Source organism: Strix aluco, chromosome 1 (genome assembly GCF_031877795.1).
Source record: "Strix aluco isolate bStrAlu1 chromosome 1, bStrAlu1.hap1, whole genome shotgun sequence".
Taxonomy (NCBI): Eukaryota; Metazoa; Chordata; class Aves; order Strigiformes; family Strigidae; genus Strix; species Strix aluco.
The window spans coordinates 91307089-91324404 of NC_133931.1; the positions used below are offsets into that span (position 1 = coordinate 91307089).

Below are 17316 nucleotides of genomic sequence, written 5' to 3' on the forward strand. Positions count from 1 at the left end.
CAGCTCTCTGCAACCTCCTTTCAGGTAGTTGTAGAGGGCGATGAGGTCTCCCCTCAGCCTCCTCTTCTCCAGACTAAACAACCCCAGTTCCCTCAGCTGCTCCTTGTATGACATGTGCTCCAGACCCTTCACCAGCTTCGTTGCCCTTCTCTGGACACGCTCAAGTAATTCAACATTCTTTTTGTAGTGAGGGGCCCAAAACTGAACACAGTAATCAAGGTGTGGCCTCACCAGTGCTGAGTACAGGGGTAAGATCACTTCCCTGTCCCTGCTGGCCATGCTATTTCTGATACAAGCCAGGATGCCATCGGCCTTCTTGGCCACCTGGGCACACTGCTGGCTCATGTTCAGCCGGCTGTCAATCAACACCCCCAGGTCCCTCTCTGACTGGCAGCTCTTCAGCCACTCCTCCCCAGGCCTGTAGCGCTGCTGGGGGTTGTTGTGGCTGAAGTGCAGCACCCGGCATTTGGCCTTATTGAAACTCCTACAGTTGGCCTTAGCCCATCGCTCCAGCCTGTCCAGGTCTCTCTGCAGAGCCTCCCTACCCTCGAGCAGATCAACACTCCCACCCAACTTGGTGTTAACTGCAAACTTACTGAGGGTGCACTCGATCCCCTCGTCTAGATCATCAATAAAGATGTTAAACAGGAGTGGCCCCAAAACCGAGCCCTGGGGGACACCACTCGTGACCGGCTGCCAACTGGATTTAACTCCGTTCACCACAACCCTTTGGGCCCGGCCATCCAGCCAGTTTTTTACCCAGCAAAGCGTGTGCCCATCCAAGACACGAGCAGCCAGTTTCGCCAGGAGAATGCTGTGGGAAATGGTGTCAAAGGCCTTACTGAAGTCAAGGTAGACAACATCCACAGCCTTTCCCTCATCCAAGAAGCAGGTCACCCTGTCGTAGAAGGAGATCAGGTTTGTCAGATGGGACCTGCCTTTCATAAACCCATGCTGACTGGGCCTGATCATCTGGTTGTCCCGCATGTGTTGTATGATGGCACTCAGGATGAGCTGCTCCATCAGCTTCCTGGGCACCGACATCAAGCTGACAGGCCTGTAATTTCCTGGATCATCCTGTGAGAAACGCTCAGTTGCCAATTATCAGCGGCTCAGACAGGATGCGGTGTGAAGCACTCTATTACGTTCTTGCAAGACCGGGCACCCCCATCAAGTGGACGCGCCTACCAGCCATCGTGCAATGGTTTATATCCCTTTCTCCCAACCGCCAGTTCCCTCCCCTGATTCCTCATTGGCTGAGTACTACAGGGCGTACAGACTTCCCGAACCGCCTACCGATACGCCCCTTCATGTATGTGTTCATACATCGCATGTTCATGGAAATGAACCTTGGCTTTCTCCAGGGCGGAGAAGTTAATGTGCATGAGCTCATCACGCAAGCGTACTAAGATGGAAAAGTTTGAAATTCAGGTTCCCCACGTCTTTCGGTATCTGCATTCATCTAAAGCCAGTTCCAAGTACTGGGTCATCACAGTTGCCAGAAAGACCACTTGCCTTCTAGCCCTAGGCCAGGGATTTCAATGGTTGTGAATTGCTCTTGTTGATTGCTTAGGTGAATTGCTCCTGCCCTTCCCATCAGGCTTATTATGCAAAAACAACATTCTTTCCCTTACAATCCTTCCAACCCTTCTTATATATGGCTGTCACATTGGCCAATTTCCAATCTGTCCGGACCTCCCCAGTCAGCCAGGACTGCTGGTAAATGACGGAAAGCGGCTTGGCAAGAACCCCAGCCAGCTCCTTCAGCACCCTCGGGTGTATCCCGCCCAGTCCCATAGACTTGTGTGTGTCTATGGGATGCAGTAGGTCACTGACTATCTCCTCCTGGAATGCAGGGGGGTCGTTCTCCCAGTCTCTGTCTTCTGGCTGAGGAGACTGGATTCCCTCAATACAACTAATCTTGTTATTAAAGACTGAGGCAAAGAAGGCATTGAGCACCTCAGCCTTTTCCTTGTCACTTGTTACCATGTTTCCTCCTGCATCTAGCAGGGGATGGAGGCTCTCCCTGGTCTTTCTTCTGCTGCTCACATACTTATAGAAACATTTCTTGTTGTCCTTGATTGCTGAAGCCAGAGTAATTTCTAGCTGGGCTTCAGACCTCCTGATTTCTGCCCTGCATAGCCTCACAGCCTCTTTGTAATCACTGTGAGTGGCTAGTCCCTTCTTCCAAAGGCTGTAAACTTTCCTTTTCTCCCTGAGTTGCAGCCAAAGCTCCCTGTTTAGCCAGGGGGGTCTTCTCTGTCGCTGGCTACTCTTACAGCACCTGGGGACTGCCTGTTCCTGAGCCATTAACACTTCCTTCTTAAAGAGTGCCCAGCATTCCTGGACCCCTATACCCTTCAGGATCGTCTCCCAAGGGATCCTTTCAAGCAGGTGCCCAAACAAGACAAAGTCAGCCCTATGGAAGTCCAGGATGTCAGTTCTGCTTCCCCGTCTCCTGGCCTCCCTAAGAATTGAGAACTCTTATATCATGATCGCTGTGCCCTAGTCAGCCTCTGACCACCACATCTTCCACCAGTCCTTCTCTGTTCACAAAGAGGAGATCCAGCAGGGCACCTTCTCTGGTCAGTTCACTCACCAGCTGCATCAGGAAGTTATCTGCCACACGTTCCAGGAATCTCCGGGACTGGTCTCTCTCTGCTGTGTTATATTTCCTGCAGATGTCTGGGAAGTTAAAGTCTCCCACAAGAACAAGGGCAAGCGATCATGAGATTTCTCCTAAATGCCTATAGAATATTTCATCCACCTCTCTGTCCTGGGTGGGTGGCCTATAGTAGACTCCTACTACAACATCTGCCCTGTTGGCCTTCCCCCTGATTCTAACACGAAGACACTCCAAAAGAAAAAAAACAAAGACATGCTTCGCAAATACCTAAACTAAAGAATATACATCTGCCTTGCACTACTTCTACTTACTCCTACTTCAGCATCCCTGAAGCAGATGCCAGGGGGGATTTTCCCCCCAGAATGAATGAGTCTTGAGATGGCTCATATGGTCACATTACAGTAATGCAAAATGCAGGCAGACAGCTATTCCAACATGATCCCCTTAGTAACAGCACTGCCCAAGGAAACAAAGTTGGGTAGGGTTTTAGTTCAAAGAGCATCCAGAGAACCTTTCAGTACACTAATATAAACAAAAGTGTCTTTGAATTTCACACAAAACTCCAGGTAAAATGCTGGTAGAGCCAGTGAACCATTTCAGCAGTCCACCACACGCCTGTGACAGTGGTGGAGGTCTTAAAAACTAAAGCACACACCTTGTGTAAACACAAGACACTGTACCCAGAGGAAGATCGAACTGGCAGCAAGAGTATCATAGTATGCCATGTCAGGAAACCACAGCAGTAAGCTATTTCACCTTTTTTCTCCCTGGATATCCACAAGCCACATGGACTAATATTTGCACGCTCTCAGCTTCAGCTCTTTTCCAAACAAAATCATGACCAAAGTCCAGAGATATTTTAAATAAAGACACAAGAACAAAACCTGATCACATTCAATAACAATATAATTATTTTTTAAATGAAGATTTCCATTTCTCACAGGGGTCCATCTATCTGCACATATTTGACCACAGACTGAAGAAGCCTTCCAGAGCACACCAGTAATTTGCACTATATAGTATAATTCTGTTCTCTTATTTTTAATTAAATAAAAGGAAAAAACATATCAAAACAGACAAACAGGAATCTTCGAAAATTAAATCCTAAAATGTAGATCAATATTGGAAGGCAGGTATTTTTCTATCACAGACTGATTAAGCAAAAGAAGACACTGTGAGGAAGGCAAGGCCTGAGCTTCTCTCCCGCCAGACAAGTCCCCATGACACTCCAAAACCACCCCACTCTCCCAGCCCCAGCCACCTTGTAACCCAGACCAGGAGCAGCCAGTAGAGCTTGCCCAATCTCTGCCTAATTAAGAATGAGGCGACAAAAGGCAGATGAGTGTAACCTAAGATGTGGCATCTTTTCCCAGAGCAAATACCAAACTTTATCTGATGGAACATTTTTTTAAAATAGTATACTGAAAAAAACAAATAGAAAGTTCACCACAAAGAGTTACCTTAGTCTGATAAAGGTGGTGAGCTGGTAAGCAGGACACCAAACAGTAGGGGCAAAACCCACTTCACCCTGCCCTGGAAGTTGCTGAACTGTTTGCCCAGCACTATTCCTGTATCTCCTTGTAGCCTGCTAAAGGCCTCTTCTTTCCAGTACTCAATATTCACAAAACTCGAGACCTACCACCACTCAACACTAGTTTCCAAGACACCATTATATGTTAACTATATCTGTCTCTTTTTTTTTTGTTTCCCTTTTATTTGCTCTATTCAGTAATATTACCTACCTTGTATATTTAAGTCAAATGACACCAAGAAGTTTCGGGGATGGGAGTAAACAACAAAGATGCTGAGAGAACTCAGTTTCTCCAGTCTCAAGAAAAGGCAGCTAAGGACAGATCTCATTGCTGTCTATAACCATCTACTGGGAGGGTGAAGACAAGATTGAGCCAGACTGCTCAGAGGGCCTTGGTGATGGGAAAAGGGGAAACTCACAATTTGAAATGTGGAAAATTCCAGTAAGATAAAGAGAATTTTAAAAATTATTTTTTAAAACATAACTATAGCCAGATGCTGGAACAGGTGCTCAAGAGGCTGTTGAATTTCTGCCCTTGAAGATGCTCAAAACTTGACTGGGCAAGGCCTGAGCAGCCTGCTCCAACTGGACCTCCTTCACACAGGGAGTTGGAATTGACCACTATAGCTTGCTTCCAAACTACTTCTTCTAGGATTCTGGCAACTCTTCTATGATTTTCAGGCAACTAACAATAAATAATGCCCTGGCTACAACCCATATGCAATTTAGTAAGATTGGCAATAAGTTTCCCATTAAAATGTTCAGAGTAAACTGTACAGTTAATTATAATGCAATTTTCATTTAGTATTACAAGACAAGTTTGGTTACAACTGTGTGAAATCTTTTCGCATCATCTCCCTCCTTGGATGGGAGAAAGCAAAGAATTAAAGAAACTATCTAGAAGGTCTAGTAAATACATGATTTACTTATGTCTGAACAAAATATGGACTCCATAAGTGTTTAACGTTAAGTTGTTGGGGACCGCTTGCTCCCCCATAACAGAGCCCTCCAGGGAAGCATGATCCTTTAACAGAGCTGAGAAACTGTTGCTGACCACATGGATGGACAGAGAGAAAGAGACCAAACAAACTCTCTCCTTTCACAAAGCTCCTTCATACATAAATCCAGGACAACTTAATTAAAATGTCTGATTAAAACTGTGCACACTGATTTGTGCTGATGCGAGAGTTTAAACAGTTACACCAGTTTTTTAGATGTAAAATGAACATACAAGGGTCGGTTAAACATATATGACAGGTTTATATCTGTTGAGCATGCTCATGCACAAGACTCCTACACATTTAAAATAAATCATTCAACCATGTACTGCTATTTAGAGCAGAGCTATCCGTATTGTAATTCACTGGCAGAAATCAACATCAGGTCATGGCACTGTCTGCAGAGCTTCAAAGTTTAACATCATTCAGTTCTGGACTCCAGCTCCCACCCTGCATAGAAGGGACAGACTGAAGGCTTAGTCTGGCCTTCTTCCAGCAGAAAAAGGCCAAAGGAAGAATGAAGTACTGTGTTCAAAATGAGAAAAAGGAGAGAAAGAAAAAAAAAAAGAAATGTTTGCCATCCGCACCTACATGTCCATTTAAGTCAGGAGACATCAACTGAATATCTTGAGCATACCCTACCCTGTGGTCATAAACTGTGGTTAGACCATTACTGGGACTCGTCTCCAAGACTGATGGAGGTCCTGGAATTTTATTCAATTTACTTTAAAAAAATAGTTCAATCTTATAAAACCATTTTTCACAAAATACTTAAAGAATCAGAAATACATTAAAAACACTTTTTTTTTTCCTGTTAGTTAACCTAGACTCCCAGGACTTTGCTCCCTAATTTTTCTTTAGCACAGGCTCAAGCTATGATCTAGGGCACGGTTATTTAACTGAGAATCATTGGGCCACATCACACTAAATTACACTCAGTCCTTTATTTCTGAAGACTTCTAAAAAAAAAAAACCAACACCCAAAACCCATAAAAAAATACAATCAACTCCATACCAAGCCACTCCCAAGCTATCACCACATTTTAACCCAGCTGCAGATAAAATCCCCACCCAGTGTAGTCTATACTCAATTTTCTCTGTCCCAAGAAAGGGCTAGGATCACCTTGTACCACAAGCAGACATGACAGGAACTATCAAGTATCATACATTTTTTCCTCCACTCATGATTTAAGCAATTTGCTTCTGATTCATACAAATAAAAACTAGTCAGAGTTTCACATTTCCTGACCTACTGAGTTACCGTTAGCACTTTTTAAGAGAACAAGCAATTTCAGGGTGCCAGCATTAGCAGCCCTAACATTAGCTAACCATTCTCCATTTTATCCCCATCTTTTTCGGGGCAGAGGAGGCCACAAGTGGCCCTCGTGATGCTTGGGACCTGCTGACTACACAGTAGAGAGTGAGTACACGTTAGTGCCTTTTACTTCCTAAAGAGGCAGAAATCCAGGGACCACCTTGCCCAACATAAGAATTAAACACTATGTTGCTAAATATTTGAGATAAAACTCAAAAAATGTAGGCAAAGAAGAATTTCTATTTCAGCAAATTGTCATTGTTACTTATATATAATCTCACTAGCATAGCTAAATTGTTCAAGTTATAACAGCAGAGTGACCTCAGTTTCAGTCAGCCTCAAGTTTCACGCTTCTGAAACAATCACTGATGTGTAACTGAAGAGATTATTAATGGAATGAGTGTTTTACGCTAGTCAGTCAGGTCCTATCCATTCACAGTATGAAATTTAGATGGGCAAACTAAGTCTTTAAAATAATGGTGCTGGTTCCAAGGAAAAAAGTAATGAGTAATGACATATATTAAACATATCATAGTTTGAAAGAAGAAATGCCATTAAGTGTTTTGAATCAAAAGAAAGGTAGTACCACCCTCACATACTTGTGCAGCTGCAAATGACAACAGGGTGCAACTTTAAGACAACAGCTATTCAAGTGTAATTGACAGCCTAATTTGATTTGTATTATTCATACGCATTACAACACACAACTTGGCACAAGTGCGCATTCAGGAAAAGAACAGCCGTTTAAAAAAACACTTTTCACCTGCAAATTCAGAAAATCACTTCCTTTGAAAATTAGCGAACTATAATGAAATTTTCCACCCTGTGTCGCTGTTCAAATTGGACCCATCCTTGTCTTCCTAATATAGATGCTGATTTGGTTTATTGATTTATTTGGCTTTATTTTTGGTTTGATTTGATTTATGCTGGTTACCATAAAGACCTTGAAGAAGTTTTATTAAGTCTTAAACTCCATTAACATTGTTGTGAGATCCAGAAAGTAATTCACCTAATTGCTCCACTGATACAGATGTTTTTACACCAATACTCACTATCAGTATTTCTTAATCCAGAACAAGTGAGGTAGCATGGATTAACATGAATATAGAAATTAATGAATAATCAGAAACTATGTGCCTTGGACTATTAATACTTAAAGTGACAGTGTCACAGAAAACAACAGTCATGAACCAGAACTGTCCCAAGTCAGCTGAACAGAGCACCAACTGAACAAGTTACACTGCCTCAGGGCCTAAACTGCATCTGCTCCCCCTTACACACCCCCGCCCCAAACTAATGGTGACTCTCTGGCAGCCACAGCACAGCATGAGCCACAGTAGATAATCAGGAGCCAGCTACCGGCGTCAGAACAAGCCACACTGTATAATTACAGTGGGTATAAGCCTGACAAAAACTAACCCAATAATATTGCCCATTTCTTTCTCATACTGAAGACTCACCATTTCTGTCATGCCATAAAATCCTTAACTAATCACATTCAAGATTTTAAAGGGTCTGTAGTACTCTAAAATGGGCTTCAGATGATATGCAAATTTAAGACAAAGTCAAGAATGTTTTTAAAGGGTATTTTTATTAGTGTTAAGTTTTTCTTATTAACATTGACTGATAAATACTTCCTCTAAACTTCCATTACACTAGTCACGATAATCAGTTCAAGCAATTTTGACTCCAAGTGATAGGTCGTTCAAAAATTTCTTACTTTCTACTTCTATAAAGTTAACATCCAGCTGTGCTTTTTATACACAGGTAGCATAAAAAGATTCTCTACTCACCTTAACATGATCAAAAACCCACATGTCAAGCTCGGCTGCATCTTGTGCTCCGAAGTCTTCACTTTCTGCCGTGTAACAAAATGTATAAACGTGATCTCCAGTAGCACCTGCAAAAACAATATAGATGGAATAAGAGACAAAGGGAAGTTCTCTTCCTTTTCTCATAGTCAAAAAAACATTAATATTAATGAATAGGAGGAAAAAACCTATCAAGAATGACAACCCTGAGAGAAGTCAAAGAAGTTTTCTCCTTATTCTAAACTTTCCCATAATTTATGGTTTTTTGATGCCTGGATACCATTTTAACTCATTATCTTATCAGCATCTCAGAGGAACGAGGAGCAATGTTATCCAGTATGTTCAGGTGAGGAAATAGAAGTATGGAAAAGCAGACAGGAGTAGAACAAATCCCAGTTAAAGCAAATTAATCAGAATTTATTTTTGAAACAGGGATTTCACTAAGAAACTTCTAACAGAGAAAGCTACATATTAAGAGCCTTCTTTGAACACACGTGGTTTTTTTGGGGGGTGGGGGGTTGTTAAAGAAAGTGTACTTAGCTTTTGGTTGTTAAACTGGATCTTACAAGACGATGCGTCATCAGTGAGGCCTTTTACACAGGAAATATCATATATCACATATAAGGAAGGCCACAGGAGGGATGTAACTTAGTTACTGTACATCAATTCTAGGAGGCAATGCAGTATTGAAAGCCAAGTAGACAACTTCAGAAAAACAATACTGAAAGTCTTCATCTTTAAAACATGGATTCAAACTACAAAACGGAGAACGAGTGGACTATGTTCAGGTATAAAGTACAACATGAGGGCTGCGGAAGTGAAAACACAGCATCTGGACAATTTCATTCTGTACTCACTATCGAGAGAGCAAAGCAGAGGAGGGGGGGGGGGGGGGGGGGGAAGAAGGATGAAGACCTAATAGAAAGTAAACTTCTCAAGTCCTGGAAAGATCTGAAGTTAGGTGGGGTTTAAGGAAATAATTCAGTTAATGGCTGAGCTGTTACAGCTCAGGGATGCTATTTCTACCGTGACTATATAAACTCCCAGAAGGGAAAGTGTTCTTCAATCAGTTGATGGCCAGAGAGAATATAACCAATTTACTGGATGTCACAATTATATCATGTAGTTTTGTAAGCTTCCAGGCTTGTGAATGAACTAACATCCCAGTATAAGTGAGCTGTTTAACCAAGATTACGTCCAAACCCACAGAAGGGATGCAGGTATTTCAAGTCAGGAAGATGAAAGCTGGCACAGATTTTCTGGTGCAGCTCCCCCCTGCCCCCCAGGAGACGTTACTACTAGTTATAACCCAGAACACTCACTGCAGGTCTCGCAGTCTGAAAGAAAAGTAAGAAAATACTCCCAGGCATTAAAAAGTGAATTCAGGAGTTCCAACTGGTGGATAAATGAGTTCAAAAGAAGAAATTAAGCCCTGGCCATCACTATCAGGATGACTGATGGTCTAAAATGGTAGAGTGCTGTACTGTTCTTCCATAGTGTCACAGCAAACCCAAGAAGACCTGTCTTTGAGAGGTGCCATGCCAAAGGAACCAAATAAAAGTGTGCAGTTTGCAGATTGAGCAAAGGAACACATCTGCTACCCATTTCTAATGTCTACCAGAACAAAACACACCACCCCACCCAACCCTGTATTACCATAAAGAGAAACAAGGGCAAAATGAAGCCATACTAGGAAAGTTTTGGAGTGCCTGCACAGCTTATAAAATAATTGATTGGGGTTTTTTAAAGTAAGAAACCCTACTATGGAAAATGGTACAAACTATTATCCTATTTCTTTTGTTTGAGAGGTCACAAGCAACAGTAAGCCCAATACTTTCTTTAAGTCTGGGATGAGGAAGCAAACATGGGATAGAGAAAAAGAAGGAAGCTAGAAATGAAAACGTCCTTTAGAAGTGAGCACAGAGCTCTACTGGGTTAGGTGCTGCCATTACCCTAAGGGAAGTAACTGGAGGTGCCACAAACTCCCACAGCAGACACCACCTGTTCCTATTCAGACTTTTCTGGCACATTAGCTCGCCCTCAGCATCAATATGCAGATATTAGGATCAGGGATCAAGTTACGACCATCTTACAATAAGATTCACGTCCTGCAGAAAGCAAAGCTGCTGCTCTGCTAGCCCGGCAGGTCCTGTGTCTGACAAGCCTTTCACGGGTCACAGCCCAGACCAGCAGGAGACTTTTGCTAGTAAATTTTGCAGGCACAAAAGAGGGGAAAAAAGAATGAAGGCACAAGGACAGTCAGACAGTGAGCCAACAGAGCATGGGCATCAGAGAGCTGTCAAACACAGCCAGGTGAGGAATGTGAGAAATTCTGCATTTTTCTTGGTGCGCTGTAGGAACAAGCAACTAAGAGAGGAGACTGAGAAGTCTGTCTGTCCAGAATAACCCTGACCAAGGTTTGTCCTGGTTGTCCTCATGGTCTTGATGATACTCTTCTTCATACTCAAGGTAAACAATGACACTAGCCTTGCTGCTAGTTTCCAAGAGAGAGAAAGGGAACCTGTGGAACAAATAGCAATCTGAGTGCAAAGGACTAGTATCTACTTCCCTTTACAGAAGCAACAGCCTCAGCTCCTTTTTCAGTGTGGCATTTAATACTCTGGCTTATACTCCAATTTAGACCCATGACAAAACAGTACAGGACTGGACTGTTCAAGTCAAACCTCAAATTCTGACAAGTCTAGAAGAAAACCTCAAAATTTTAAGGACCATTCTGGAAATAAAATAAGCATTTTCAAAGTACATAATTTTCAGATAATTTCAAGGTCATAATCTAAAAATACCATAGTAAATACATTAGCACACTGAATTTGTGTAGCTTAAAGTAAATTTAACTATTACAAATTAACACCTTTTAATCCTGCTTATGATGTAAATTGCACACCCGTTCCAAAGGTATTTCTGACATTTTCTCAGATTAAAACACTAATCACACAAGTCATTGAGACTTTGACAAATTTACATTTCATGCATATCTATTTTGGTATTTAAAGAGATCTGTGAGCATTTTATTTACTTTTCCTGTAGAATCCTCAACCAGTGCATTGAAATGTTTATTTTATGACAGGAAAAGGACCTGACAAACATAGATAATGACAGGAAACAGAGGATTTTTCTCTCCTTCCCAAAAAACAGGAGGTGTTATATACTCTTCATGCATCCAGTGAAAGCAGTGAAACAGTTAATAAAATTCTGAACATTTTTTTGGCATGATAGAATACACACAAGAAGAGTCCTGTGACTTCACTAATTTACAACATGGAAAGAAGGAGAGGAATTAGGCTATGCTCCCCTACCTCCTTTTGGGCTTTTTTGTAAAAGTAAAGTTAAAGAACAAACACTTGATTCTATTTCCTTCCATACTATAAGATTTCTCCTTTTTGGAAACTGTGTTATAAAATCCTTTCTGTATTATAAAACTTTTCCTCTTTGGAAAAAGGGGAACTACCTTTTTCTACTAAAAGAAGTTGATCTACCTTTCTATCATGAAAAACTACGATTCGTTTTCCCATACAGCATCTACTTCTCAGATACAGTGCTGCACTAAACCTTTCTCAATTTGGAGGGATTTCCCTTCCCCTGCCGAAGAAAGCTCCATTGTTAATGCCACTCAGAACAAGTCGTATTGAGAAACACAGCAACAGTATGGTATTACCCTTGCACATCCCTCCAGATAACATCAAGGCTGCTTCCAAGTCCTCTGCTTATCTTCTTACTCAAACAAAACTAGTAGAAGGACACAGCTCTGGGAAATTCTTGAATTCCCCAAATATTTTCCCAAGAATATATCTCCAAAAATGTAAATAATCTGTTCAAGGGAACTACCTTTCCCCTCTCCCCAGGCACCATCAAAATATTCCCAAATACAAGCTGTAATCTGAGGTCATGGGAAATTATCAGGAGATATTTTTAAAGCTTACTATTAATTTATGAGGATCAAGCAAAGAACAGAAAAGAGGGGTGTGTGTGTGTGTAATATCAAGAGAAGATGCAGAAGAGACTGGAGTTCAGAAAAAGTTCAAGAACCATAATGAGAAATATTGATTTACAAAAAGTGTACACCATATTAGATTTCACTCCTATCCTGCCTATCATATTTTCTTTGATTTGTCAATGTCAATACTTAGAACAGCAGCATACACCCCTAGCTTGTCACCTTTTCACTCCAGTCTGTTTTATTCCGAGATTATGGAAAAGGGTGTATACGCCCTCATTCTCCCAAGAACAAAATGAAATTAAACTTGGAGACCCTTTAAATGTTTGAAGTGTTGCTCAGCAATCTCTGCATGCTCAAAGACCAACTGCGCTGGCTGACAAGATTTTAACACACTGCACACCATGGGGAAAAGACCTCAGCTTCAGGAATAGTACCAGGCAGCTCCTACTTGCATATAGTTCTTCCCTTTATACATTATTGTTCTGGAGTAGAAGCAGGATAACCCACAATAAGCTACTTCTCCAACTCAGACACTCGAAAAGCATGGCTGCAGTTCTATCACCCAACTCACTGGGAGCTGCATGCAGAGGAAGAAAAAACACAGCTACAGGCTTGCAAACAAGAGCTTTAAACCTCAACCAAAGAAAAATTATTAGGTCCTTTAACTAAGGGTGTGTTTCCTGTAGTATGCTGGTAGAATTAGGTAAGGCCTATTTAAATGGAAACCAGGTATACACAAATATACAAACCGGAAATACTTCATTCACCACCTTCCTTAACTCAAAAATTGTGTCTCTATTTTACTACATGATAACTATGTCTTAAAGATTCACAAAATTTAAACGTTACCTTTTGCAAACATTGGCAAAATATCAGGGCTTCCCCAGCTCCAAGTATATTTACTTTCGTTGAAAACAGAGTCAAATTCCACTGGATTCTCCTTCCATCCTGTTAAGCAAATATTTAAATGGCATTTAAATGGGATTGCCAGAAGATCTCATTGACTGCTAAGATTGATAGTCCATACAAAATGTTGGGGTTTTTTTTTTTTAAAGTTTCCCTTGTATTATTTCACAATGAACTCCACTTTGAGAGTCTTGGTTTTATTTCCATTTCAAACTGTATCTGCAATTAGTCCCCATTCATTAAGAAGTGAGCTGGAAACCTAACCCAATCTCATTATGCAGGGCTTCAGACAAAACACGCAGCTGGTTTACCTTCTAAACAGCTCAAATTCTCCTGAATTCTAAATCCCCTGTTGTCTGAACTCAGGTTTTGGCATTTTAGGCAATAAATTACACACTCATATATATATATCTTATTTCCAGCAGTCACGTTCCACCTCACCACAATAAAACCTTCAAGATCTTCTGTTTCCATGACAAGGCAGCTGACAGAAATATAGAGATGCTCTTAACAGCAATTCCTGCCAACCCTGCATTTGTAGCAGATGTCAGAAGAACCAGCCTTTTGATTAGGTACATAGACAAGATGAAGTAATTCCTCTTACCTCCCCTGTCCAAAATCAACACACAACATTACAAGTGTTCAGGCCTGGAAGCCTGGGGGAAGGCAGAGGACCACACGAAAGACCAAGTCAGTAATGTGAAAGCTTGTTCCACATTATTAACCACCAAGCATGCAATAACAGCTAGCTCTGGACAAAAAAATACAGTTGGGGTTTTCACTTCATTTTGCTACTGATTCTCCAACTCAGCCTAGCAATGGTTCAGCTAAGACACTGCAGTTCACTTCTGGTTTGTGACATCTACTTTGCCATCTCCCATTACATCCCAAATGGTAATGAAAAACCCTGTTACGTGAAGAGGTCACTCCATAAGATACTTCTGCTTTTAGACTCAGGGTGCTAAATTTTACCATGCTAAAAAATATTAAGTAAACTATTTTCATAGATATCAGTATCAAGAGTGGGAAATCAATCCAAAATTATTCTTTTCCATATAATCTTGGTATACAAGACACTATGCAGGTATTTATCAACAGTCATCTAGAAGCCCAGCACATCACTGAAACACCTTATTTTGGAGGACAGCGTTCAAAGCTGTAGGACCAGCATACCTTTAGCAACGGCACTGACATCTTCATAAAATCCAGCTATAAGCGCAACGTGCCCTGGCCTGGATTCTGTTGGGACTCGGGTGTGAGAGATCCCCCAGCTGCCATTATTCTCTAGAATACCCCTGAAAACAGGATATAAGACAGTTAATACTTACGACTTCTTGGAAGTACAACAAATTGCAGATAAAACAAGTGACAGGTAGATGTGAAGCAGGAAACGCAAAAAAACCCCAGACTAAAACACATTTTCACTACTGCCTGCTGTGCAGCAAAACAAGCAGAACATTAACCTGCAAGTAGTTCTATATTATAACACCCCACAGTGAACATTACTGTTGTGGCCCATCAGCACTGCAAACAAATGAGTTTAGCTGGAGTTCTAATACACTCAGAATTAACATACTATTTTTTTTCTGCTGCTTTCTTCTAAAGCTTACTTTTTTTGCCCCTAACAGATTGTTTCTGCCTGGTGTTACTTTTCACTGTTCCTTCCATTTAGCTTGAAAGTGTCTAGTTCAATCTTCTCTTACTCATTAAATATGCTCAATCATAATTAGGTCTTGTGACCATGTCTGCCTTTATCTGTGTTGAATATCAGAAGTTGGCATCAAGAGAATTTAAAAACCACATAAATCTAAGCTGCAAATCATTTCATCAACACGAAGAAAATTTATGTAAACCTTGTATCTTTTGCAATTACACCGAAGTGAAGGAGAATATCTTCTCACCACATATACAGAAATACATAAATTGTCTAGGGATAATGCACATACAATAGTTATAACAGATAAAAAGCAAAGGAAATAAAGGACAAAGTCCAAGTGTAAGAAACAGCCTCATAAACTACTCCTGTCTGCTGAAGATATAACAGCTGGAGACTGTCAGAGAACAGGTGGTGAGCACTACCATATGCTGTTTTCTTGTCTCCATCTTCTGGAAGAAGAGAAAGATTCACTGCCCACTGTCAGAGCAAGGGGAGAAAGAGAAAAAACACACCAGGATATAGCTTCTACTAATGTTTAGGAAAAAGGCAGCAGAATCTTCTGAAGAAATTCAAAGAAGTTTTTAAGAGTCAAATCTAGTGGTAAATTGTATTTATGTTGTTCTTGATATAAGCAACAAAATTTGTTATGCTTACTGGATGCATTTTAGCTCAAGTAGATTATAAGTTCATGCTTTATAACTTTATTTTTAACAGAGATTTTATACAACTGTTAATTACAAGATCGGTACACTCACAGCTCTAAATATATTTCTCACTAATGAAGTAAGAATCAAACCACAATATAAAATTTCAGGCTTTACTCTAAGCTTGCAGGATTCACAGTTTGCTTGTTGGGGTTTTTTTTAAACTCATCTTAGACTTCACATTTTCAGGCCTACTTGAAAGCCCACAGGACTATTTGGAATAGCCCAAATACTACAGTGAAAAATGTAAAAGGTGATATAGCACTCCGACATGCTATTCCTAACTCTCAGCTACGTTTTAAGACAAGTTGTAGTGAAAAAAGTACTACTTTGAAAAAAGGATTTAAGTATTAGTTAAATTTGTTTCTAATTTATTCTCACTGAAGACTCTGATCAAAATGTATTGCACTAGCATTAATGGAAGATTTAAGACAAACATAAAACACTTCTGGCTCTCCAGACACTTCATTGCCACAACAGGTAGGAAATTTCATTAGAATTTGATTTGTATTGAGTTGGAAAGTAATCCTTTACCTTTGCTTTTGTGGGGCTGTATCACAGAATCTGAAGTCAACGATAACACATACTAGGCAGAAAAAAATATAGCCAGATAATTCAAAATAGCTAAATGAATTTTGAACAGATAAATGACATTATTTCAAATCCTTTTACTCAGAAGAACCACTAAAAAAACCTTAATTTCCTTGACAGTATAAACATTAGCTACCCATAACAATGACGAATATGATTTAGTAATATGGCTGAAACACGACAGGCAAGGAAGAAAATATCTTCCCCAAAATTCCCACCACAGCAATTCAGACCACCTAGTGTCCCCTCACAGCTATCACAACACTGCTGAAAAACAGATTTTTCACAAATATCTCTAAAAGAAAGACTAGGTACTTGGCATATATCAGCCAGCAATCTGCTCCAAGCCTAATGGATATTTATTATTAATTTTATGTACCTACTAAAATGTTGCTTCTATTTATACCACATTGCTACAAGAATGGTCCCTGCTCATTTAAAGATAATCTTTCCTCATTAACAATGCAGTAATTCCCGAAGTGCTCCACCTGTATGAGAAGTCCTCTGGCTGTTACACTGCCTGCTATTACAAAGTGGGTAAGGGACCGAACACTTGGCACTTAGGAATGAATGTGCAAAAAAGATTACTGTGGTCAGTTTTGGGCCCCTCACTACAAAAAGGACATTGAATGACTCAAGCATGTCCAAAGAAGGGCAACGAAGCTGGTGAAGGGTCTGGAGCACATGTCGTACGAGGAGCAGCTGAGGGAACTGGGGTTGTTTAGTCTGGAGAAGAGGAGGGTGAAGGGAGACCTCATCGCCCTCTACAACTACCTGAAAGGAGGTTGCAGACAACTGGGGATGAGTCTCTTTAACCGAGTAATAAGCGATAGGACAAGAGGGAATGGCCTCAAATTGCTCCAGGGAAGGTTTAGACTGGATATTAGGAAGCATTTCTTTACAGAACGGGTTGTTAGGCATTGGAATGGATTGCCCAGGGAGGTGGTGGAGTCCCCATCCCTGGAGGTGTTTAAGAGTAGGGTCGACTTAGCGCTGAGGGATCTGGTGTAGTTGGGAACTGTCAGTATTGGGTTGATAGTTAGACTGGATGATCTTCAAGGTCTTTTCCAACCTAGACAATTCTGTGATTCTGTAAATTGCATATACTTTGGGTTAATATTATTGAAAAAGGAAAGCTCAGACAGCAATAACTTGGCAGAATAAAAAAGGAAACAATTAGAGCAACCAACGTCTGATCTTGCTGACCTGTTTACAAAGG

At 40.9% G+C, this 17316-nt stretch overlaps 1 protein-coding gene across 5 annotated transcripts in view; it reads right to left on the bottom strand.

Annotated features, from left to right (window-relative positions):
- Positions 1-17316, bottom strand: part of PIGN (phosphatidylinositol glycan anchor biosynthesis class N) — a 111343-nt gene that overhangs the window by 77415 nt on the left and 16612 nt on the right. For all 5 annotated transcript variants that reach the window (XR_012623537.1, XM_074826689.1, XM_074826718.1 and 2 more), the window contains exons 3-5: positions 14319-14440; positions 13089-13187; positions 8264-8370 (exon numbers count right to left, since the gene is read on the bottom strand). Coding sequence is in view for 4 of the 5 variants with exons in the window: in XM_074826689.1 (XP_074682790.1) it covers positions 8264-8370; positions 13089-13187; positions 14319-14440 (328 nt within the window). In the remaining variant the exon portion in view is untranslated. The remainder of the gene's footprint in view (positions 1-8263; positions 8371-13088; positions 13188-14318; positions 14441-17316) is intronic.